Raw genomic sequence first — 25,901 nt, 5'->3', positions numbered from 1 at the left:
AAGTTCTTTGTCCTCTTCATTTGTTGAGGCGTTTTTGGGTGGGTTGTTTGTTTGTTTGTTGGTTTGATTTTTTTGTTTGTTTGTTGGTTTGGGTTTTTGGTTAGTCTGGTTTTGGATTTTTTGTTCAGTTGGTTTTGGGTTTCTTTTGTTTGGTTAGGTTTGGGGTTCTTTTTCTGGGGGGGTTGTTTGTTTTTTTTCCTTACATGTAAGGAGCTAAATAAAGACTCTTCAAAACAAGCACTCTTTGCTTGTGCTGTTTCACCAGTCAAGGTACAGCTTAACCTCTAATCTTAATGTATTTCTGATAACAAACTGGGGAAAAAAGGAACCTGTATTTTCCAAATTCTTGGCAGGCAAAAGCTCTTTTCTCTGCTAGGTTGCTCAGGAAAGAGTCAGATCTTAGACTTAGTGTGTCTCACTCTCCTTTTCAGTCTTGACCTACATCACTGGTGGATTTTCAGCTAGGTTTTTTTGACCTTTGAATAAGTAGCTGAATATAGAGGGATTTTTTTTTTTTTAATTTAAATATACATAAATAATGTAGAATATTCTTTTTCCTGTTGTCCTCACTCTTAAGGAACCAGGAGGAAAAGGAAAATGGATGAATTTATGGATTTTGGTGCCTTAGTAAAATGTACTACTTAATTATTTAACTCTGTGTCTGGAAATGGTTGTTCACTGGATTATTCTTTTTTTTTTTTTTTAAAGCAGCAGAGAAGACTCATATTTTATTTTAAAACTGAAGTTGTTCACAGCTCTAAGAGCAGACTGAAAACCAAACTAAAATGAGCACAGTGTTAGATTTTTTTTTTTTAATCACTGTAGAAGATTGTATGCTAGGTGTACTTCTTGCCTGTTGGTGTATGACTTCTGCAAATATCTTCTGTGGTCTGACTCTGGAAATTTCTGTCCTATTCAGTCTTGCTCATTTTCAGTAGGTTCTTAACAGTTTATAATACTGTTGTTGTTGGAGGGTTTTTTTTGTTTGTTTGCTTGTTTTTGGTGTTTTGTTGCTGTTGTTTTGTTTTTTTGTTGATTTTGGTTGGGTTTTTTTATTTTATTTTGGTTTTGGGGTTGTGTTTTTTGTGTCTTGTGAGAAGATTAGAGACTTCTTGCATTTCAGAACGAAGGATTTTTAGAAATTTCCATTTAGCAGATATTTTCTAAGGTCCCTGAATACAGCTGCTTTTTCTAAATGAATGGTTACTAAAGTGGAGTTTCCCAAACTGTGGTGTGCATGTCAGCAGTAGGATAAAGAAAACCTAGTTATCTACTTATTTCCTGTTGAAGGAAGAGGTTGTTTAGGCAGTTAAATGTCACTCCTACACCTGCAACTTCCATTAGTATTGTACATTAGTATTCCTTCTGTGATGATGGTACCCAGGGAAAACTAAATTTAGGAATTCCTGGGTTAGAGTAGCATGATTATTTTTAGAGGGTTGTTTTTTGTTTTTTTTCAAGTGCAGTTTCAGTGTTCCAACTGGGAACAACTGGGCTTTTATTCAGTTAGACATCTAGAGATAACATGCTTAATCTAGTAATGATTAAAATGTCTACCACTTTTATGAAAGTAACTTTCTAAATCTCTTGCACCATGTGTTACAGCAAACAACTGCTACCATTTTACTGCTGTTGTAAATGAGCTTTTGGTTTGGCTCTCAAATTAGCTGGTCGTTGCAGGGTGAGCTAATGCAGTAGTTAATGTAAATGCACACACCTTGGCCATATAAATGGCTCACACTACTCCAGAGTTTAACTTCTGATAGATGGGAGAAGAAAGATGAATGTCAACTGATTGTGTTTGTAGAATGGGCTGCACTTGCTGGTCTTGGTATTTCAGCCTGAGTTCTGTACGGCTTATTTTTCTGCAGTTTGGCAATCTGTGATGTAAAAATCTCTTCCTAAATAAACAGCACTGAAATACTTGATGTTGTCAGTAGAATATGTAAGTTGTTACACGGGTTGTGTTTTTAGGATGCTGTTAATGCAAGGCAGAACCATACAGGATGATTTAAACTCTGTGTGCACACCTGCACAGACACAAATAGAGGAATTTCTGAAAGCCACGTATGAATGTCAGCATTTTAAGCAGAATAACTTGCTGCTTCAATTGACAATGTCTGCTTACTCTAAAGCAACCTTGCTTATAAAAGGCTCCATATGGGACCTTGTTGTTTTGCTTATCTTATAATGTAGGTGTGGACATTTGTGAAAATCAGGCAATTAAAAAAAACCAAGATGGGAAGCTAATGAAATTTAGTGTTAGATACTACAGTTTTGAGTAAATGTGACTTGGACTACAAAGAAAAGCTCTGCAGGTTGTTTCAAATTTTACTGGAGACATTATTACTATAAAAGATGTTTCTGTGTTGCTGTGTGTAAATAATTTTAAATGGCTTTGCACGGTTGCTGCTGCATTGTGCTCCAGAACTGAGAGAACATCTTAGCACTTCCTGAAGGCTCCTTGATGAAAGGAAGAAAAATAATTCTTTACTTTTTCCCTTCCTATGATCACAGTGAGCACACACTAGTAAGTCTTTTTCCCAAAGTAGTAAATAGTTGTAGTAGTTCATAGAAATTGGACTCTTGCTCTGTAAAATATTTTCATTAATTTTCTTTGACTACCATCTGAGGAAAAGTGTAAAATAAAGTAGCAAGCAAAACCTGGGGTGTTACAGCAACATTCACCGCCATTGTACTGCCATGGCATGAATGCATTTGCATTTTCAAAACTCATAGAGTAAGTAATAAAGCTGTTTGACTAGCAGTCATGATAGTATAGTATTAAAAAATTATAGATATGGTAAAATCATACTATTTGAAGGTTTTGCAACATTTGTCATGTCTAAAGGGAAATGCTTGCCATTAAAAAATATTTTATCTTATTATTATAGTACAATAATATTTATTGTACTATTTCTTCATTAGCCAGAAAAATGGGAAGACTACCTCTACTATCTGCAAATATGAAACCTTTTTACTCTTTGCATTGGTCTCAGAAGTGTTATCTACAGGCTTTTAAGTTTTAAGCAATCTTTCTTTTGAAATTCACCTTTGAAAATAGCATCATCCCCATTTTCAATCAAAACTAATTGCCTTGTAGTTGTCCAGCTTCTAAAAAAAATTTATAACATTGTTTTAAAATGCTCAATATGGTGCAGTTAGCAAGCTAAGACTAGTGATTATGGCAATATATATCTTTGCTTTATATTAGAAAACGCTACAATCAGAATATTTGGGAAAAACAAGCCTTAGCAAGGACTTTGATGTCCCCTTGTGTGTTATTTGTAATATTGCAATTCTTTGTGTTCTTTTCTTTGTGTTCTTTTCTTTGTTTGAGGTGAAGCTGAAGTGTGCAACTTTCGTTGTTAAACAAGGAAAAATAGTGGAAGCTTCCACCCACTTTTCTCCTGAACTGTTCCTTGATACTCTAAAGCAAAGATAATCCTTTACTTAAAACTCCAAGGGTGGCATTGACATGGCTGCAGCCGTCAGACTTCAAACAAAATTTCCATTTAATTGCTTGTGACTAGTTACATCTCTCTTTAAATTTTCATCAAATTTCTTTCAATTAATATGGTATTTTATAGACACCAGGCTCAGTTTTTGCATCTGTTCACAGGAGCTCCCTAAATATTTTTATCTTACAAAAATTTTTCTTTGGAAGTGTACAGAGTACTTAGGTGTCTACTAAGAAGCTACCAGTAAGAAAATCTAAAATGTTTTTATGCTAGTCATGTTGAGTTTTGCCTTTTTTCTTCCTCCATTTTTTTTCTTCCTTCCTAGTCTGCTTCTGAACAATAAGTATATAAAACAACAGTCTCACTTCAGATTTTTCTGCTTGGATGAGTGACATGGATCTGGAAAGGATTTTCTGGGTCACTGCCACTACACACTTGTGCAGCACACTCAAAACTTTGCCTCACTTCAGTTTGAAAGCCTTCTCTACCACAGCTCCTGTGGAGTCTGGTTTGGAGAATCTCTGTGGTTCATTAGATAGCGGCCTTCTTTCAGCTTCCTGCTCATTAGGCTTTACACCTGCATTGCCTTTTACTGGAAATATTTCTTTTTCCTCTTTTCTATTTCTGCATAGTGGTCATTCTCTCAGTGTGGGCTGAAAAAGCTTTGCTCTTCCTGCACTTTGTCAAGTATTAGTTTTTTGTCTTCTCATAATCCTGGTAGGTTTTTTCTGACTCTCTGTATGTGTATGGCTTTAAGCCATCTTTATTTAAAACACACAGTTGGGAATGTGTGCAACATTTCCAAATAAGGTCTCTGCTGGGGTCGTGGAGGAGAGCCCAGAACTGTATTTCTGGAGGATGCATGCCGTGATCATACTGGGTTCTCCGTCTGCTGCATCACCTGAGCAATTCAGTCACCTTCCAATCAGCTGATACATGGAAACTTTTTACAGTCATTTCTGACAGGGAATTTCCCAGGTTGTTAGTTTTTGTTTTCAAGTGTGTAATTTCACATCTCTTCCTAGTGCTCATCTCTTGTATCGACAATGTCTTTTTACACAGTGATGCCAACTGTTTTTTTTTTTCCTGCACTTGGAAAGTGGGGAGTTCTGAGATACTTTGTATATCCATCTTTCATATCTCATCTTTAAAAAAAATAAAAAATTACCTGAGTAGCCCTTTATTTTTTTTATTCTAGAATCAATTAACTTTTCTTTTACTATTTTAAGTTAGGTCAGTGCAGTAAAATTCGGTGATGCACTTACTTTTTTCAGTAAAAATCAATGATGCACTTCAGTAGAGAAGTGCAGTAGTTCAGACTTCAGTTCAAAACTGAGCTATCACTCCATGAATGTTTGAAAAACTTCACTAAGCTTTGTTAGAGTGGCTTGAACACTGTAATTATGAAGTGTACTGTGATCAGGTATCAAAAACCCCACCACCAACACAGGGTGTGGTGTAAGAGCAGCCTACTGATGGGGAGGCTTCAGCACTTGGAACTGTAGGCATTTCACAGGTCTTTGCTTTAACCATTTGAGATGTGCCCAGGATGTGTTTTCAACTCTGGACTAGACTCTTTACTTTTCTGTTGTGGTTTTCAATCCTGAGTGGTGCTTTAAAGCTAAAAATAAAATCTAGGTTTGAGTGCCATCATTTTTACCCCTGCTTTTTAGCATCTCCCACTTCCGCTTGTGAGACTGCTGTGTAACTAATCCAAAATGAGTCTGTATATGAGATACACACAAGCATTCTACTATTTATTTAAAATATTCTGCAGGATTTAAAACATCTTCCTTGAAAATGTTTGAATTAACATTTCCTGTAAACATATATGCCCACGTAAAGTGTTCTTGAACTTTTTTTTGCTTTTATTTCCCTAGGCATGAATCTTTTGTCTGATTTCCTGTGGAAACAAAGTTTGTGACCAGGTTCTCTGTTCCTTCCTCTCCCACAGTTACTTGTAATAGGCCAAAGAGTTCAAAATTTAACCTTACAAACTTCCAAAAGCCCTGAAAGTGGGCCATTTAGTTTCCAACCCAGCAGTAGTTCTCAGCATAGTAAGCACCCCAACAGCCACAAAAGGAAGTATTTAGAAATACTTACTGTGGGAAAAACATCAACGGGAACATGCATTTTCTTAGTATGAAAATCAGTTGTTCCCAAGAGAGAGATCTCCACAAAGCCAAGCTTTATTATTTTCTCGTCCATGTATATTAAATAATGGGGAGCCTTTACAGAAGTTCAGTGATTGAGCTCAGTTTTCTACTCTCTTTCCCTAGAGATATTTCAGAAGTCATTTAAAATGCCTCAAGAACAGTCTTTTCTTTAACCTAAAAAGCAATCATCAGTGAGTGCCTGTCCCTACTTGTTGGTTTTCATCATGTAGATTTCCACAAGATGAATTCCCTCCCCAATTTTATTTAGTGTTATTGGGAAGCTTTTAATTTGTGGGAGGATGTGGGCTGTGCAGTCTCTGTCAGGATTATTAAATGTGAGTGCTTGGTGGGACAGCAGGGTGCTACCAGGAGTGATAGGCACTGTCCCTATGGAATAGGGACTCCTATGGTATAGGGACATAAGCAGACATAATACACCGTAGAACAGAGATTCTGCTACTCACAGTAGTTCAAAGTGACTGAGAATAGGATTTGACCTAAATCTAATCATTTTATGAAATAAAGCAATCAAAATATAAAAGACCTGACCCCCACCCCCCCCGAAAAAAACAACAAACCCAAACAAAACCCCAAAACAAACCAACAACAAAAAAACAAGCAAACAAAAAAAAAGAAGAAAGGAGATTTTGCAATTTGAAAGTCCTACTTACCTCCGTTCTGGAAGGTTTAACTTCCACTGCACTGTTTGGAACAAAAATTATCAGACCAAGTTTCTACAAGTAGTTAAGAATGTCAAAAAGTTGTCAGTACTTAAATGTATGTGCAGTCAAAACAGTTGTAGGACAGTCTTTTTAGCTTGATCCCCATAGCAGAACTGCTCTAACTTTAAAACCAGAGTCCATATTTTAAAAATAATGAATTATCCTTTGTTAAACAATGAAGAAGCTACACTTTTACCAGATATTTTCTGAGACGGGCTTCTGAGTAAATGCTGAGTAAAAGTATTTTGATCTTGCAAATTTATTCTCTTTATTGTAAGTATGTTATAAATGTTTGAGTTTGGATTTTTAGAAATTCGAGAAAAACTTCAGAAAACCATTTCACATTATTTAGTTCAGTTTAGCGTGATTCTGTTCAAATCCTTCCTGTAGTTTTTTCTTTTGTATTTGGGTTCAGTGGCACTGTAAACATCTGTATAAAACAGTTTTGCTTCCCCCCAAATTTGAGCTGTTGCCAGTAAATTGACATTTGTGTTTCCTGAAGGAATAGTGTTTATGCCAGGTTTCTAAAGAAGACACTTTGGAATATAAAATGCTGCATTGGATCTTTAATTCAAATACTTCCAAAAGGAAGAGCAAGTTCAGACATACAACAGAGAAGGTAGTTCAATTAAATAAGAATGGATGTGTTTCAGTGATTTCTTACTTTTCATTTAAAAAGAGTAGCTTCTGAGAGTTATTCCTTTATTCCCCAGACACCCATTTAAATTTTACCACCCCTGTCTCTCTGCAGAAGTCAATAATCCTTCAAGCAAAGGATTCGGTGCATGAAGTGCTCATAGGATTAGCTACTGAGAGCTATGAGATGTGCAGTAAGTGGCAGTCAGTGTGTGTTTTGTAATGGAAGCAAAATGAAGTTCCTGTGCACTCTCTCACTCTCTCCCTGAGACCAGCAGCTCACATTGCATTAGCTTGAACCTCTGAATAGTTTTTTTGGGAGGTAGCTATAGCAAAATATCAGTGGAGGAAAGAATTAAGAGCTTGACATGAAACGTCCTTATAATACTTTTATTTCCTTCTTTTTGTTTTTAGTTTGGTTTGGGTCTTTTTTGTTAGAAGTGTTCTGCTGTGAGCTTTATATGCAAACAACTGCATATAGTAGTTCTATACAGCAATAGTATCTATGTGCAATATTTTCAGAATACAGGTTGTGACCTGTGCTGATTCAAGATTAAGAGCAGGTCTCTGTGAAGTTTCACAGAAGGATGTCTATTCGAGGAAACTCTGGAGATCGAAAATGCATGAGGTATTGTTGTACCTCATGGTATTATTGTTGTGTACGTGAAATATACAGAAGACATAACTCAAGTCAGGGAATTGTTATTTATGTCTTGCAGAAGATATTGTAGAAGATACATAGAAGCTTCTCAATCTTTTCCACCCCTAGGTGCAAGGAAATCCTGTTTCCCTGGGAATTGCATCCTAGTTTTAATTGTATCTAGTTTACACTTTTAGTTTAAATTTAACTCTGCATGGACTTGTCAGCCTGCATCAGGTCTGTAGACAGAATCGACAGAAATTACTTTATTATTCTGTAATTACTTACATTCACTGCTGTGTTTAAAATCACTCAACCATAAAAACGTTTCCCTTGATGTCTCTCTTGGTTAGTGAAAGAATTACGTTGAAATAGCATGTTGATGAATGCCCAGCATTATTACAAATATTTCTTCCTTATCTTATTAAATACCATAAATGTGGGCATAGCTTTAAAATTTAAAATGTGCAAACATTTAATATTAAAATGTTTCTGTGCAATATTGAAATTAAGTGTTAATAATTTTATAGAATACTGAAGAACACTGCCTTTGTGATCTATACATCTGTAGTGCAGTAAAAATTTTAGGATTTCTATCTTGGTGGGGAAAAAAATAACAAGAAAGAGTAAAGCACATTATTGCTTTTATTTGCCTGCTGTTCTCTCTTCCTGAAAAAAAAAGAAACAACAGAATCCCAAAATAAGTTTGTTGTAGTTTACTTAGATTTGTGGGACTAAGTGTATCATCTATAAAAGGAATAAAAAACTTTTTAAAAAAATTATTTATTATGGTGGCTTTTATTGTATAGCAGCTTTTATTATTTTATTAGTAAAGAACTGCTACAGAATAAGTGTGCAGATGCATTTGCTTGGAGGTTGAAGAATCAGTGCTTGCTTGTGTTTGTTTAATTTCTTTAATTTCAGGAAGTGGAAACAGAGGCTATAAAGGTGATAGTTTGTGTTGTTGTTCAAGGCTTGCTTGGCCTGTCTCAGTGGTGCTTAATTACATATAAAATCATTCACTGGGAATTGCATAACAGAACGTTACACCTTTGCTGTCTTTAATCCCATCTTTTTGCAGATGTACTTCAGTCACTTTGCAGGCTTGATAAATCTTTCATAGAGTGCTGAGCAGCCTTCAGTAGAAGACCTTGTTTATAAAAGGCTTGCTGATATGTTTACCTTAAAATGAGTGGTATATTGAAGCTTTCCAACCAGAATTCATCTGGTAATTTAAAATTATATTCTTCTGTTTGTCTTTCATGTTGTTGCATTTATATGTGTTTTCACATATAACTGCATTTAAAAAAATAAAAACTCCAAATAAAAAAAGAAAAGCAAAACCTCAAAAAAAAGGAATACCGTTTAAAGAGAGAAAATGTTTTGGTGTAGTTTCACTTATTTCTTTTTCTGTTCTCATACATTTTTAGCTGTATCCAAGGATTTTAATTTCTTATCCAGTGAATATTTTCAAAGTTTCTTTAGTATTTTTTTTAAAATACTGTATTCATAGATAAGTCCAGTGATTCCTTGAGTAGAAGTTGCCTTTTGTTATAATGAAAGGCATGCTGTGGGGAGAAAATAATGATGTTCTTAAAATAGGAGGAACATATTCAGAGCAAAGTAATTGTTAGTTTTGCATGCATAACACAGTGACTCACTTTGAGGGTGGAAGTAATAAAATGATGCTTTTAAGATAGGAAGATGTGATAGGGCTTATGGTATTGTACAGTTCTAAATGGATGCATGTCTTTGCCATTAAGATAGTTTCACATAATTGTTTAAGTTTTCTTTTGGTTTAGGGTTTTCAAGAAGTAAAAGTTGGGAGTTCCCAGATGTATTGTTTTAACTCTGGTTTCTATCCACGTGTGAAATCTGTATAAATGCGTGCACATGTGTAGGTATACTTGTGTATTAAGAGCTACATTATAAATATAAAATACAGTTTTTACCTCTGTCAAATTAAGACTAGGGCTTAGATCGTAACTATTTTATTGGGTCATGTTTCATACTAGAAACTTCTGTCCCTGTTACACGTGATTGGAGCTATGCATATATCACCATAATATTTGTCACTTGCAAAGGTTTGCTTGAGACTAGGTTATGAGGACTGTTTCTGACCCTTTTCATGATTATTAATTATTTAAACTAGTGTACATATACTGTGTTTTGAAACTATATTTACTTCAGAAGAAATAATTCTAAATTACCCTGCTATGTTTTTATTCTGTGTGCCAGTTCCTTCTGATGGTGTGACTAAAAGTGTTCAGTAGTGAAGTTAAGAAATTCTGTAGGTGTTGGTTTCAGCAAAGCTGTACTTAAGTGTGGTGCTTGTTACGTAAAATATGCAAGTTGCTTTTGATCCTTATTACTTTGAATGACTTCTTAAAACTGGCCGTCATTTAATGAAAATGGAAAACAAGATAAAAGTGAGAATTCAGTTCTGATGCCATTCGTGGTGGTGTCAGTCTGTGATAGGTGATGTTTCTGAGGCAGAGGATAGTTCCTTAGGCTTTTTCATTCCACTTATGGCCTGGTGAATAAAGCATGTGCTAGATCTAGCCAGTATGTGCTTCAAAACATAGCAAGAAAACTTTTATTTTTCCTGTTATACTAAATAATAAAGTCAGTACTAAACTGTAGAATGGCATGATATAGCTCATTACAAGGCTGAGCTCATCAGTGGCGGATGGCAGCACCTCTGAGATAACAGTTCAGAAAGGTGGGGAGAGGGGGAAACAAAAACTCTGCAATTGCAGCCACAGAAGAGAGGAGTGAAAATGTGACAACAGCCCTGCAGACACCAAGGTCGGAGCAGGAGGAGGGGTAGGAGGTGCTGTGGGTGCCTCAGCAGAGATTTACCCAGCCTGTGGTGCAGATCATGGTGAGGCAGCTGTGCCCCTGCAGCCTATGTTGATCCACAGGGAAGTAGAGATCCACCTGCAGCCTTTGGAGAACTCCCACACCAGAGCAGGTGGATGCCTGTGGGAAGCCCACACAGGAGCAGGCTCCTGGTGGGATTTGTGACCCTGTGGAGAGAAGAGCCCGCACTGGAACAGGTTTACTGCAGGACTTGTGACCCCAGAGGGGACTCACACCAGAGCAATTTGTGAAGAACTGCAGCCCATGGGAAGGGCTCACTTTGGAGATGATAATGGAGAGCTGCCTCCTTTGGAATGAGAACAGTGTGAGAGTCCTCCTCCCGAGGAGGAAGGAGCAGTAGAAGCAATGTGTGATGAGCTGACCACAGCCCCCATTCCCTGCCCCTCCATACCTCTGCAAGGGAGGAGGCAGAGAATTTGTGAGTGAAGTTGAGCCTAGGAAGAAGAGAAGAGTGGGAGGAAGGCATTAAGATTTAGATTTATTTCTCATTATCCTATTGATAATAAAGCAAATTAATTTGTCCCCAAATGGAGTCTGTTTTTCCCATGACGGTAGCTGGTGAATGGTCTCTCTTCGTCCTTACCCATGAGCCTTTCACTGTATTTGCTCTCCCCTGTCCAGCTGGGTAAAGTGGCAGAGTGGCTTTGGTGGGCATCTGGTATCAAGCCCACCACACTTTCATATAAGACTTAAGCAGATGTGGGTTTTCATGGTCATCAGTACTTTACTTTTTTCTCCATTGCGTACAATGCAAATATTATGTATTTCAAAAAGCAATACATGACTAAAACAGAAATGCATGTATTTCTCACATACATTTGACATTGAGTTTACAGTTTAAATGTTTCAGCTTACTTAAATTTAATATTTTATTTTTTTCTTCATGCAATCTCTCACCTTAACTTTTGGGGGGGTAGGGCGGTTGAAGTGAATGCTGCTTTCGGGCATGTAGCACAGAGACGTAGTGTTCTGCGAAGATGTGAGCATGTGCTTTCTGCTTGTAAATAGTCCTATTTGATTAGGATCAAAGTGACTAGTTAGGTTGCCTAGAGGAAAATGCCTGCTTCTGATCTTCTGTCACCACTTGGCAAGTCCAGCTCATGCAGCATGGCTTTGACTTGAGGAGTTACTCTGAAACCAATAATCACCAAGCATTCAGCTGATTGTGTACAGCCAAAAAGATTCAGAAGGCTTGCTTTTATTTGCAGTGTATTCCATCATTATTGTGGAATCCCCTGCCTCTTCCTTTAGCCCGTGAAGTAGAGAATCATAAATCCTTGCTGTTTATTTAAAAACACTGAGTGCAATCATTATATTAAACATAGCTTGATTTCACTTTTTAACATACTAACTGGATTTGCTTTGATGAAAGTTTCTTTAAAAATTTTAATGCATTGATAAAAAATAAATGCTGTTGTTAATGACATGGAGATACTTGCAGAGCACTATAAAATTGAACACGTTTGGCCGGGTGCCATGCTGTGTTCCTATACAGTTCCCTATGGAGTTAATATTTATTTGGGATTGTAATAGTTAGTTCTTTATAAAAGGTAAAACTCTCAATATGTACCTGTGTAAATTATTATTAAATGTGTGAATCTTGAACAATTTGTGCTTGTATCTTAAATAATTTGTAGGATTTCTACTTAGAAATAAATGCTGCTTCAATTATGAGAGACTGTACTTTGAAAAGTAGCAACACGTTGCAAAAGCTGTGGCAGTTCATTTCCCTTGCATTCTACCTATGAAATATGTACTTGCAGAATGGCTAAAAAATTATTGAAAAGATTGTATAGTGGCCTGAATATCAGTATATATGATTCCATCATGTGATAATTCAAACTTATAGATTGAAGAGCAAAATAGCAAAGACAACAATGCAGTCCCTAATGCTGTATTTTCTCCTGCTGATACTTCATTAACATTAGTGAGCATAACTAGATTTTTCTGGAGGCAGCATTCATGGCTGTGTATATTAGAGTATTGCTTTTCTTAATTGCCTTTTCTTTGTTGATGAAGATCAAATCTAGCTCTGGGCTTACTGTAGCTTTTTAGGATTATTAATATTTGGTTGCTGGTTTTAGCCCCTCTTTCCAGTAAAATACTAGGAAATAATTATTTAAAATGTAGCCATTTTTGCTGTCCCTGATGCAGTCATTCTGTGATAATGAAGACATCCTTTTCAGATGTATTAGAATAGGAAATTCCAGTCAGTCGAAATAAGACTGAGGTTTGCAGTTGCCTGTAATTTCACGGCAAATCCTAAAGCCAAGCTTCTTTCAGGGCATGTTCCATAAACAGAACTAACCAAGGCAAACAGCAGTAAAATCATTCAGTATCTTTAGCTGCATAGAGCTAATTATTTTTTCAAGCACGCTGTCTTGTGACTTGACTTTTTTCCCTAACCTTTTATACTGATTGGCTTATTCTCTCTTAATGCTGAATGAGGTCTTATTTCTATTTCCATCCAGGGAGAGAACGAGTGCCAAGGTAGCATTCATAATTGACATGGAGGGACATGCTGCATATGACATTTTTCATACAAACACAACTCCTTAGAGATGATAGTATCTTCCTTGTCTGAATTGAAACAAAATTAATGAACAAAGATTTTTTGTTTTAATTATTGATTAATTTTGTGCTCACCAAAATTGATGAATTAACATCCTTTTATTAACTAGCTGTGTGATGCAGGCTTCTTGGGGAGAAGAGTAATTTGGCCCTGAAATAGCATTTAAATATTTCTTCAGACAGCAAATATTATACTCTGTTGAAGTTTGCTTTCTGCAGTCTGGAAATGTTTACAGTTCTTCAAGATTTTCATGGGAGCTGTGGGCATAAAGAAATAATGGATATATACATCACAAATCTTAGTGAATGATTGTTAAATGATCATGTATACTGTCTCAATTCATTCTTCAGCACTGCATGTGAGCAGACTAATTTCAGGATTATAGCTCTTTGTAATTGTATCAGTCTTCCCACATTTCCTATTTGCCGTCATATTATTTGGCTTGAAGTATAATGGATAGCTCAGTGACTTAGATTTTCCTTGTCTCTAATGTACTTCATCAACTTGAGAAACAAGAGTTTACTAAATCCAAGCAGTGCTTGTTGATTTTTTTTTAAAGTACGTGACTTTACTCCCTTGTTAATTCCCATCCTGCAGGAAACCACTGATTTTGGAAGTAGCAAAATAATCATATGCGTTTTAGTTCTATCCAAACCCCATAGCAAGCTACTGAAGAGTTTTGGCATATTGCTTCACTAATGTTTGTCCTCAGATACATGTTTTTCTTAAATCTCTTACATTTGCAACAATTTGGTGGTGTTTTGCTGACCTCTGCATGCCTTAAAAAAGCCGCGTAACTCAAAATTTTTATGCTGCATTCTCAAGCCCTGGTGATTTTCTTAAATAGTTGGTACTGGCAGAGAGTAAAGTGTGACAAATATGATTTGAATTAATTTTTCTGTGTATCTCTCCCTCAAATTGTAATGATGCTTTTTCTGCTCCACCTATAGCTTCCTGCAGATTTCACAAAGCTGCACCTTACTGACAGTCTCCACCCACAGGTGACCCACGTTTCATCTAGTCACTCAGGATGTAGCATCACTAGTGATTCAGGAAGCAGCAGCCTTTCTGATATCTACCAGGTAAGACTGGAAGGGATGCTGATGGGAGGTACAATTGCCAGCAGTTTTGCATTTAATAGCTGAATGCCCTTGCTATTGCCTCTTGTCAGTTTTTATCTGAAGAAATACTCAATAGACTTCAAAAGTCTACTTTTTGTTTGAACTGTAATGATTTCAGGCTTTAGATGTGTTGGGTTCATAATGTAGAACCTATTCAGTGGTGGGAAGAAAATAATATGGAGTGAGCAGCCTGTGCTGGCCTGGCTTGAGGGCATATTTCTATTTCCCCACCCTGCAGAAACGTGATGCTAACCTCTTAGCAGTGCTTCCTCTCCTGGTCATACTCAGAAAGATGGGGAAGTTCAACTGGTGATGCTTTTTAGAGTTATACTTCTGAGGTGGCTTCTTGCACAGCTCTGTGCTAGTCATTTGGAACAGCTTGAGTTTAGAGAGACTCTGAAACTGATCCAGAGTTTAAATATAAATAGGAAAAAAGTCTGAAGTGAAATAAAATAAGGAATTATGCATTTTTCACATGATGTTTATGGTTCTTGCAATGTTGGAGGAGGAGCTGTCCTGATAGGGAAGTGTACCAATTTGTTACTCTGGAGAGGAAGGAATCAAATCCAATTAAAATATATTTCTATCAAAATAATTATAAAGTAGCGAGACCACTTCAGCATGAAGTACTGTTAACTAGAAGAGGAATTTTTTTTTTTTGAGTTGCTTCTGAAATTGCAAATGTAGTAATTTTTAACATTTAAACAACAGGAAAAGCATATCTACAAATACATAAAAATTCAGCTGTGGTCATAGTTGTAGAATATAGTCTCTTTAAGGTGAATAAGCTTATAGGCTTCTTTTTGTGAAAGAAGATAGGCTATAAAAAGGTTACAGTTCAAGTTAATTAGTAATTACAATAATGCAAAGGTTTATTTTTGCAGAACTATCAAATTAGCTGAACACTTCAGGTATAGCATATGTCAGTCAAGTAAGTTTGTCAGAATTTCTTCCTAAGACAGGACTACTTTGAGACAGGATTTACCTTTATAGTGTGAGAGTGAAGAAGATGTAAAATCAGTTGTTCTTCTAGTCTTCTATAGATTTTCATTCCTTTCATTACAAAGATTTCCACTCTAACAGAAAAATAAGTACCTCTAGAGACACAGCTGTAGGTGGCATGTACTTACAGTCTACAATTACTCTTGAGATAACTTGGAAGTAAAATTTTTGCAAAGACTTTCAGCAAAATGTTCATAACTCTGAAAAAGATAATTGAATTTCTCTGCAATTAAAAAAAAAACAAACAAACAACACAAAAAAAACCCTAAAGAAACCTCAGAAAAATACTTCTCTATGTAGCTGCCGCCCTGGTCTATGACTCCTACTAGTTTGATTTGCAGTATTGGAATCAACTAATGGTTGGTGTTTGGAGAGAGTTAATGGTTTACTGAAGTATTTATACAGAGAAAATTTACTTCCCTAAGTATTCTTTTAAACGGAATTTGCAAATGTAACGCATAATCCACTCTTAAAAATATGATCTAGTTTCTTCAATTAATCTGCAATAAACACCACATTTAAAGGTGACTTGGCACAAAGGTATCTAGAACTGTGTAATTGCACAATGTCAAAGCATGAATAGTATCCATATTATTAGTATCCAATAAGTGTCCATATCTACATCCAGAAATATGACCGTGTATCGTAGAATGCAACCTCATGTTTTTGTCTTAATATGTATACTTGAAGGAATGTTTATTAATGGAATTATAAATTCAGGTGTGGAAACTGGTAAGATTCTTAGATTCTTGAATATGTCTTAATGGTACTAAGTATTGTTTGGCTTTGATTTCTCATATTGTGGTAAATCATTAATTTCTGGCCTCAGTTTCAGTTCTAAAGGCATGTAATGTGTCAGTGTTAGGCTAGCCTAAAGTACTGCCAAAAAAACCCACAGACGAAAACAAAAGAAAATGGTTGTAATTTGAATCCTCTAGGGGCAAGTTTAGGATTAAAGAGAAATATTTTTTTTAACCAAGGAAGTGGATTGGTCATTCTCTCTCAGTTGTTTGCCTTGTAATTCTCTCCCAAGTGTTTATTCAAAAGCAATAAACCATAAGCAAGTCATCAATGTGTTATTTTTTTTACTTCAAATTTGACAAGTCTTAGGTAATGCTTATGATCATTGTTCATTTGATTCTTATTTTCTGTATATAATGGCATTTTTCTGTTCAGTAGGGTAGACTTCTGTTCGTTATGGCTAAGTGGAAAGCAATGATTTAGAAATTTAGAAATTTAGAAACATCTTGCAGTTGATAGAAAAAAAAATCGTTTTAAAAATTGTACTGTTATTTAGATCATTACTGTTGAAATCTGAGGTAATAGGTCATGTTTTGCACCCTGTAAGTTTTAGTTCTGTAGCCTTAAGAGCAGCTGCTTTCAGTGAAAATGTGTTCATGGCCTTTTAAGGTTTTTTTTTAATAAATCATGAAGCTGAATCTTCAGATGCTTTCAGCATTGAACTGAGAATACTTCCTTTTAAATATTAATGTGGTATCTAAATCTGTTTGCCAAACGTTGCACATGAAAGAACTTCTTTTAGGATAAGAAGTACTTACCAAAATAAAAACAACCTTTGTGTTTACCCCACCCAAGTTTCAAAAACATATCAGGTGCCAATTAGTAACATCCTTAAATACTGTTGTTTTTATTTTAGGAAATAAGTTCAAGTGACGAACTCTGTAGGGTGACTTGAGAGGAAAGGGATGCTGAATGTCAGTAGATCTTGCGTTGGCTTGTATTTGCCAAGGACAGTCCTTTGCTTTTGTCCTTTTTTGACTTGGCAGAGCAAATAATTCGCTGCTGCTTCTCGTGTATGGCTGCTTGCTCTTAATTCCTGGGCTTAATGATTCTTAAATGAATACATATACCTGTTCCTATATGCTCCTAAATTCTTCCTATACCTAAATATATTACCAGATGATTGGAGAGTGAGGAGATCTGAGCTCATGAACGTGTATTATTCCCCCTCCCTGTTTCGGGAAGCATTGTTGTGTTGGCTCAGCTCTTTGCCAGCCTTTCTTTGCCTTATCCTGTCCTCAGACTGGTGGCTTCCTGCCTCACTTACATGCCCTCTGGTGCCTGCCCAGATACCACTGTCGGTACAGGAAACCAGGAACATCCTTTCTGAGACCCTCCCAGGATGTGTGCATTGCTTGGAAGCTTTCAAGATGTCAGCTTTGTTTTCTCATGATTCTGATATGGTAGCTCCTAGAAGAAGGGCCCACCCTTCAGCAGCTCTTCCTGAGGGAGACCAGTCTTTTGTCTCTCAAGCCAGAGGGTCCATGCAGCCTGCCCTTTAGTCACTGCATGCAAAATAAAGAGTTTTTACCTTAAGATAAAGCCAGTCCTTTTGGCTGTATCAGCTGCTGAAGTGCAGGATAATGCCAGAATGGCTGGAACAGCTCAGTAAATTGTCCTGTGAACTGCCTCCACTGCATTTTCATTGAAGCCCTATGCATGTCCTTATCACTCCTGTAAATTCAGGGCCTCTTAATTTACCCTGTGACTTCCAGAGTCCATGTTCTGTGTGCCTGTGGTCTTGGCAGATGTTACTCCATTCTGAGAAAGAGGCAATTATTTGCAATAAGAGAGGATGCTATTCCTGGAGCGTGTTGTCTGGATTGTTACACCTTTCCACCTTTAGTGAGGAAACTGCTCAGACTGACTTCTGTGATAGATATGGGCTGCTGTGTTGTAAATCTTGGGGTAGATAAGGAAAGAACAAATATGGAGAGAACTGTGAAAATCTTGGACTGAAGGAGTTTTAAAGTGTTTCATGGACATTTGCAGTTGTGTCAATGTAAAATGTGAAAAAATAATGTTACTGCCTTAGGTTGTGTATGATTTCTATGCTTGTAATAATTATAGTTGATTGTAGTACATATGATAACTATTTAATAAATAAATATTATAGTTGTATGGATTGAATTTCATCTTAATTTATTGATATTGTAAACTTTTGCTCAGTCATCTGAAAGCTAATTTAAAACAAAAGCCCAGACATGGTTTCTCATTGTGGAGACACTGAATTCAATGTGTCTGTATGACATGAGGGAATATTTCAAGCTAATGTGACTTTTGCAATTCATTTTATGAGACAGGTAGACCCAGTGTTCTTGGTGTTTTGTATCAGTATCAGCTTAAAAATTAAAAAGTAAAAAGTGAGTAGTTTCAATAATAGACATTCTTATTTTCAATTTTTAGTTTATTTTTTGGTCCTTAAATGACGGTGATTGAGAAGTAATGTGGAAATGGTGTTTTTGAGCTGAGCATGGCTTCTTTCTTTGTTAGCTTAATGGAATTGAAGGACTGCATCAAGCAATGAACATATTTCTGGTTTGTGCAAGGAGTTTCTTTTATTCTTGCCTTTTTTTTTTTTTTTTTTTTTTGTTCCTGGTATTTCCTCTTGCATGTTTGGAGAATTTGGACCATTGATTTAGGTGGCAACCATAGTTACAAGTTTAGTTTTCAAAATGATACAATGTTTCATAACAAAAGTAATCAATTTTTTTTTAAAAAAAAATAAAGATTAAAATACTAAGAAATGAGTAGTGTGGCTCCTTTTACAGATTTTCTAGTTTTTTTCTCTTGATGTTATCATCAGTTAAAAGTTTTTAGCAAACCAGTATAGAAAGAAAACCATGAAGGCCTTTTAAAACAGGGCTAGTCATCTTGCAAGCAGCTCACCAAGTCTTCCCACTTTCTTTCCCTTAGTAAGGGTGGGTTGTGTGTGATGAAGCAGTTGTTTCACTGGAGTGAGAGTTGCTTGATTGTGTAAAGGTAGAGATCGCCCTTGACCTCTTCTAATCTCTTTTCTCAAGAAACTCAAAAATTCCTTGGAGGAGGAGGAAGGGAGGCAGTAAATGAAGTTAACTTCTTTATCTGCTCATGTAGCCCATCACTTCTCTCTTTACGTTCATCTTCATGGTGCCTCTAAAAAATGAAAGACTTGGGATTAACCAGTTTCCTCTCCTGCCAATCTGAAGTGACCAGAAGGGTCCACCATTTCCTCAGTCTGCCCAATCTGACCTAGGGAAGATGGATGTTATCCTTCTTTTCTTAATCCTCCCCTTCTTCCCCATGTCAGTCAAGAAACCAAAGGCTATCCAAGAAATTAGACAAGGCTTCTTTTAGTTTACATATTTTCCCTGGTTATTTCATGGAATTTGTTAAATTAGCTGTTATTACTCAAATCTGGATGCGTGTTTGAACTTCAAGATCCTCAGCAATTGAAACAATTAGTTTTTTATTGGTGTAGTATTAACCTAGCCACTGCTTAAAATTGGTCAGATTCTCCTTAGGTGTCAGATATGAAATATTCCTTCAACTCAGGCTTGAAAACATCTGTCTTAGTCTCTTAACTCTCGTGTTGGTGATATGACAAATAAAATATTAGGCTGTCAGTATTATGAGATTCCTTTGAGGCTTCAAGAATTTTCTCCACAGTTGGAAAGATGATGTGAGAAATTTGCTATTGCAGTTGGTATTCAGACTACGGAGGCATTGTTTTGTTCTTCAGGCTGCAACCAACATTTCTCTTGCATGCAATCTTTCTACATTTATTTAAGTGAAACTGATTTCTCTTATTGCCCAAGAAACAAAGTACAATATGCACCCAGGAATGGCAATTTTGAGGTGTACTTCATCCTTGATGACATGCCCTGAGAAGATCTAAGGCTCATGATTGACTGTAGTACAGATTCTGTTGGATATTCATCTTGTGTTTGGGTTTTCAGTGGCTGAGGTTCTTAAGGAATCCCCTATGCCCAAAGGAGCACGTGGTGGCTTCCCCTTTAATCTTAGACAGATGCCAGGCTATTACTTGGTAACCAAGGGTTCCTGTGTAGACATGTTTGTTTTTTCTCACACAGGAGGGGTTACAAAAAGCACTCAGAGTAGTTGGGTCATGAAGTTTAATGTCTCAGCAAGAGAACTTTGAATACTTGATACCATACATGCCGCTACTAAACCTAAAAAAGCTATTAGCGATGTATAAGCACAAGGAGCCCTCGAGGTTTTCTTGGTTTTCTGGTTTGTTTTTTTGGTTGGTTTTTTGTTTGTTTGTGGTTTTTGGAGGGGGTTTTTTGGGTTTGTTTGGTTTGCTTTTTGTTTTGTCATGCAGAAAGGATACATTTGTCTTTCTTTGCCATCTTTTGCATGATCAGTTTTAGAAAGTTGTTTGAAAACATGTATATTTTTTTCCTCAAAAGGTGTTTTTAAAGGTGTCCTAAATTAACAAGCTTTCTTATTACTTTGTGGATTGTTGCATTCAGTGCTGAGCTTCTTTGTTGAAATGGTTTGGTTTTTTTGACAGGAAGTTAGAAATAGTTGCTTTCCATCCACCAATAACTTAAGTTGTCAAAAAAAACCCCAGCAAGTGTAAATAGTGATCATCTCTGGAAAATCTTGTAGCCTTTTAGTAGTATTTGTCAAATGTCTGAGTCCAAAGTTACATTTAACTCAGTGTGAGAATTTGTATTAAATAGCATCAACTCTTCTTGATAACAGAGCTTCAAGAGTTTTCCAGTTTTGTTTTATTGCTTTAAGACACTAATATAACTTTTAATAATCAGATGTTGTACAATAGGTGGAAGTTTCTCGTCTCGTTAGCATTGTGTGACTAAATTGAGTTCTGCATTCATTTTGCTAATGTGCTTTTGAGAGAGCCTAATCTGGGCAGGTAGGAGGGGCACTTGTTACTGATGGGAAGGTTTGCAAAATTGACCGTGAATCAGTCCCACTGTCACTGGAATTGTCACTGTTGGAGATTTCAGATTCTGACAGATTGGTGTCATAAGCTGTGTGTCTACTGACTCATCACCAGTAATTTTTCCACCAGTCACTTTTGATGAAGGCTATTTTGAAAGAGTAGTTACAGCAGCTGTTTCAAATGTATCACAGTGAATGTGCATGTTAAACACAGTAAGACTGCTAATAAAAATACTGCTATCCATGCTATGTTTTGGGATTAGTTTCTATGCCAGTAACATCTTCCCTTATTCTGGTTAAAAAATGAGCAGTATTTTTTCTTGACAAAAGCAGAATAAAAAAAGCCACTACACCCCAAAAATGAACAACAACAACTAAAAAACCCCAGTCCAAAACCACAAAGTGAGAATAATTCGAGTATTGCGTAGATGCTGTTATCATGCTTTTTGTATTAACAAGGCCCAGTTACAAAGCTTGTGTTGTGCTGTAGGACCAGAGGCATTTAAGACTCTCACTAGCTGCCCCCTGATCCATCTCCAGCCATATGCTGCTGTTCATGAGGTGGCTGTGTATAGTGGCATTAAAGTAACAGATGTTAGCCACAGATAGGGAGGCAGGAATAGGGGAGATGATTCTACAAAATTACCAATGCGGTTTCTCTTACCTTCTCTGTGTTCAGAGAGTGACCTAGTTTTGCGGGTTGTCTTTTTTACCAGTCTGAGACAGATCGATGAAACAAGCTTTAGCATTAGGTGTGTTTGTCCCATGTATTATTTTTAAAGTAGACGTGAATGCATTGTGTGCTTCCAGAGACTCAGAAACAAACCATCCCTTTAAGGCCTGTGAAACTGGATTTCTCAAGCCATGGCTTAAAACTTGCTTAAAAATTAGAGGCTTGCATTTCCTTAAAAATTGTCATAGCTGAGCCTTGGCAGCTGCCGTTGTATTAAATCAGGTTCTGAGGAAAAGCAGCCGTATCAGCCATGACAGACAAATGTTTGTGGGATTTATTAAAGTGTTCGGTCTTCAAACTGAATCATTAAAATATATTTACCTTTAGGTGCTATACTAATGACCCCAAGCTATGCCTGGACTATGTTTTCATTCATTTTAATACAATTTAAAGGAGGTTAAGTTTGACAGATATTCTGGTTAGTCCATCTGTGGTGTTTAAGCAATGGCTTTGCTTTTCTTCTGCATCTGTAAATTTTTAGACAGTTTATCAACAAATGAAAGCCATATTTAACTATGTTCAACTGGAATTGTAAAAGAAAAATACAGTCCTAGGTGACTGAGAGATAGCAAAATTCCTGTAGCATGTTGATTCTTATTTCTCCAAACTGTCTGTTTAAAATTACATTGCTTTCCTAAGTGTCTGAAAAATGTAAATTTGGGGTTGAGCACAGAAATTGTCAAATGAACTGTTTATTGAGAAAAAATTACGTTCAGCTAACAGTCCAAGATACTGCTGCTTGAAATCTAACAGCCTTCAATCCCCCCAAGACCCACAGATTAAATAATGTTTGTTGAATCCTTTGTATGTGTGACTGATTGAAACAAATGTTAAAAGTCCTATTTAAACACAGTGGGTTTGGATTGATCAATTGTTAGTTGTTTAAAAAAGATATATAAAGAAAAAAGCAATATAAAAACATTGAATAAATTTGAGTGATCTGCAAGATGATAGAACTAACCTCTGTATATTTAACCAGAAAACTGCAGCAATAAAGAACACATTTTAATGTTTTTTAATTGTTTATGCATTAATTAGGCTACAGAAAGTGAGGCTGGTGATATGGATCTCAGCGGATTGCCAGAGACAGCAGTGGATTCTGAGGACGATGATGATGAAGAAGACATTGAAAGGGCATCAGATCCTTTGATGAGTAGGGATATTGTTAGAGATTGCTTGGAGAAAGACCCAATAGACAGGACAGATGATGACATTGGTAAGTATTGCAATGTAGTAAAATATTGTCTAACATGTTCTTCTTCACCTCCAAAAATTTATTTTTTGAGCTTGTGGTTTTATTTTAATCACTGGCCTTTGTAGTTGGTAAGTTTAGTGTTTATTATTATTGTTTTTTATGTAAGTATATATGTAATGTGAAGAAGTACAGACAAAGAAGAGGAAAACACATATAATATGGGTGAAACCTACTACTTTTTGGCCCTTTTGATCTCAAGCTTCAGCTTCTAATTGATATCTGAACAGGTTTATGAAGGAAACATCATTGGAAACTGGAAAATAGAACCTTGGCAAAGACGACATGAACGTCAGTATGTGAGACATACTGTCTCACAGTATATTTTTAATTGTCAGTTGTGACATTGTGACTTGACATTTGTTGCAAACATTGGCGCCATTAAAACCTTAACATAAACGTGCATCTAATCAAACTAATTTGCTGTGTTTAACATACAAGTAAATACATTGAAAGCAGAGCAGAACTAGAATCCAAATTTTAATCTAATCTGTTTCACTGGATGAGATATTTTTCTTTTATTGAGGTATGACTAAATGATGATTAAGGTTGATTATCAGATGATTAAGGGGCTAGAGCATCTCTAATGCAAGGAAGGTGGAAGAGAGCTTGGCGCTGTTCAGCATGGAGAAGACTCAGGGGATCTCATTAATGTGTACAAATACCCTGAGGTGAGGGTCTCAAGATGATGGAGCCAGTCTTCTCAGTGATGCCCAGTGAGAGGACAAAGGGCACAAACTAAAGCTCAGGAGGCTCCATCAGAGCACTAGGAAATGCTTTTTTTTTTTTTTTCTGTGACTGAGCGCTGGGAGAGGTCGTCCAGAGAGGTGTTAGTATTCCTCCTTAAAGATACTCAAAAGACATTTGGACGTGTTCCTGGGCAGCTGGCTGTAAGTGGCTCTGCTTGAGCAGGCAGGATTGACCAGATGACTTCTAGAAGACCCATTTAACCACAACCTTTCTGTGATTCAGAGTAAATAAAAAATTAGGGAAAATATGGAGTCCTTTTGAGCTTTTTCATTGGACATTTTAGATTGAACTGGATGCAAAAATGTTTTTAGGGCGTATAATCACTTGGCAGAACTGCTAAAATTGAGTTCTGTAGTTATGAACAGTATAAAAAATGAAAATACAGGAAGCTCACAGTTGAGTACAAGTGCAGCTCAAGTGCATGTAGAAGACAAGAGTGGCAGCAGTCACCTTTTAGACAGTAATCCTATTTGGTCCGTCTGAGAGGAACTTTGTGAAACCACCAGACAATGATCAAGTACAATTTACTGTTAAGCCTAGCCTAGGAGGGGATGGCTTTACCAAACAACTTGCTCAGTTTTGTGAAATTTGTCTTGCTGTGTTTCATATACTCCTCTTCCAGTTGCAATGAAATTATTGCTCTGACTGGAGTATTAAAAATATCATAGGTTGTATTCAGAGCTCTTGGTTATATTACAATTCTTCCATTATGCTGACTTTTATTTTGCAGCATTTTTATTGATGGTATGACCAGCCAGTCTGTGTCTACAAAATACCCAGTAATTAAAACAGGCCACTGTACATGATTTATTAGTATACAGAAACGATTGTGCAGCATTTTAGCTTAAGCAGCCTCAGGCATCTTGCTGAAGAACTGTCTTTACTGTGCTTTGTTGTTTTGACATGCACGACTCAGTGGGCTTTTTCTCCTTCAGAACAACTACTGGAATTCATGCATCAATTGCCTGCTTTTGCCAACATGACAATGTCAGTGAGGAGAGAACTCTGTGCTGTAATGGTGTTTGCAGTTGTGGAGAGAGCAGGAACTATTGTACTAAATGATGGGGAAGAGGTCAGTAGAAGTTGATTTTGACTCTCCTATTATACCAAACATCCCAGATTCCACATGGTTAAGGTCCTCCTTTGTTACTTAAAAAAAAAAAAAAAAAAAAAAAAAAAAAAAGCAACATTCAGGTAAATCTGGCCTCTTTTTGTTCTGGATTTTCTGAAAGCTTTTGTTTAAGCACTTACACATTTCTTAAGCAATAAAAACAAAAGAAAGCATTCTCTGTACTGTACCAAATGCTTCCTGCCTATTAGAGCTCATTTGGGAACTTTATTTTAGTTTTCAAGTGCTGTTTTTAAACTTCCTTTATTTTTTTTTCATAGTCTTACATTACTTCTTAATATTAAAGATAAACTTAAGATCCCAGTTTTCTTGAGCTGGAAATAGCTATACATTTAAGGAAAAGGAGGTTGTAAAATTTTTTATAGGCACTAAAAAATGTTTGCTTTAGAACAATTGTGAGAGTTGTATTTATGTAGTATGATATTAAAAAGTTAAGTGTTTTGGTCTTCATGTATCTTGCAATGTTTCATTTGTAGCTGGATTCCTGGTCAGTCATTTTGAATGGCTCTGTGGAGGTGACATACCCTGATGGAAGAACAGAGATATTGTGCATGGGGAACAGTTTTGGTGTTTCCCCTACAATGGAAAAGGAATATATGAAAGGAGTGATGAGAACCAAAGTGGATGACTGCCAGGTAGTGTCTGTGGTACATGCAAATTCACACCTACATAGCTGTAGTGCAACTCAATAATGCAACACAGTTTTATTTTAAACTGAAGATAAGTAAAATATCCAGTGGGTAGCCCTGCACCTGCTACTGCTGGGCAATGTGGCTCCTGCATACCCACAGTCTGGGAAATGGAGTTGCCTTTATCTGGGTAAGGGATCTGTTTGTCTAGATGCTTTTTCCAGAATCTCTTCCATACATCCATTGATTCCAATGTCCCTTAGTAGGATCTCAAGGTCCATTAGCCATTACAGGCTCTTTTACTTCTGCAGCTAATAGCCATTCTTCTTAACTCAGTTACTGAATATCAGGGTAATACAAACTTTATCTCCCGTGATTTGAGTGAAAGATCTAATTTTGGCTAATCTGACCTTTCAAGGAAAAAGCCTTGATGTTTGCTGTAATACAAGCAGTCAGATGTAAAGAATGCTTTTCATAGCGTAAAACTCCTGGCTGAATCTGGT

General features: G+C 36.5%; 1 protein-coding gene across 10 annotated transcripts in view; it reads left to right on the top strand.

Moving 5' to 3' along the window:
* The window catches only part of RAPGEF2 (Rap guanine nucleotide exchange factor 2), a 183,004-nt gene that overhangs the window by 122,499 nt on the left and 34,604 nt on the right, over nt 1-25,901 (top strand). For 8 of the 10 annotated variants that reach the window (XM_014262016.2, XM_014262022.2, XM_088056148.1 and 5 more), the window contains 4 exons: nt 14,021-14,152; nt 22,677-22,854; nt 24,576-24,712; nt 25,246-25,404. In XM_014262016.2, coding sequence (XP_014117491.2) covers nt 14,021-14,152; nt 22,677-22,854; nt 24,576-24,712; nt 25,246-25,404 — 606 coding nt within the window. The remainder of the gene's footprint in view (nt 1-14,020; nt 14,153-22,676; nt 22,855-24,575; nt 24,713-25,245; nt 25,405-25,901) is intronic. The other 2 variants (XM_014262029.2, XM_014262039.2) reach the window with 2 other exon arrangements.

Source organism: Pseudopodoces humilis, chromosome 6 (assembly GCF_049639895.1).
Source record: "Pseudopodoces humilis isolate 2021_Gansu_Grassland_sample_001 chromosome 6, ASM4963989v1, whole genome shotgun sequence".
NCBI classification, from domain to species: Eukaryota; Metazoa; Chordata; class Aves; order Passeriformes; family Paridae; genus Pseudopodoces; species Pseudopodoces humilis.
Note: the sequence above shows the minus strand (reverse complement) of the source record. Positions and strands in the feature narration are given on the sequence as shown.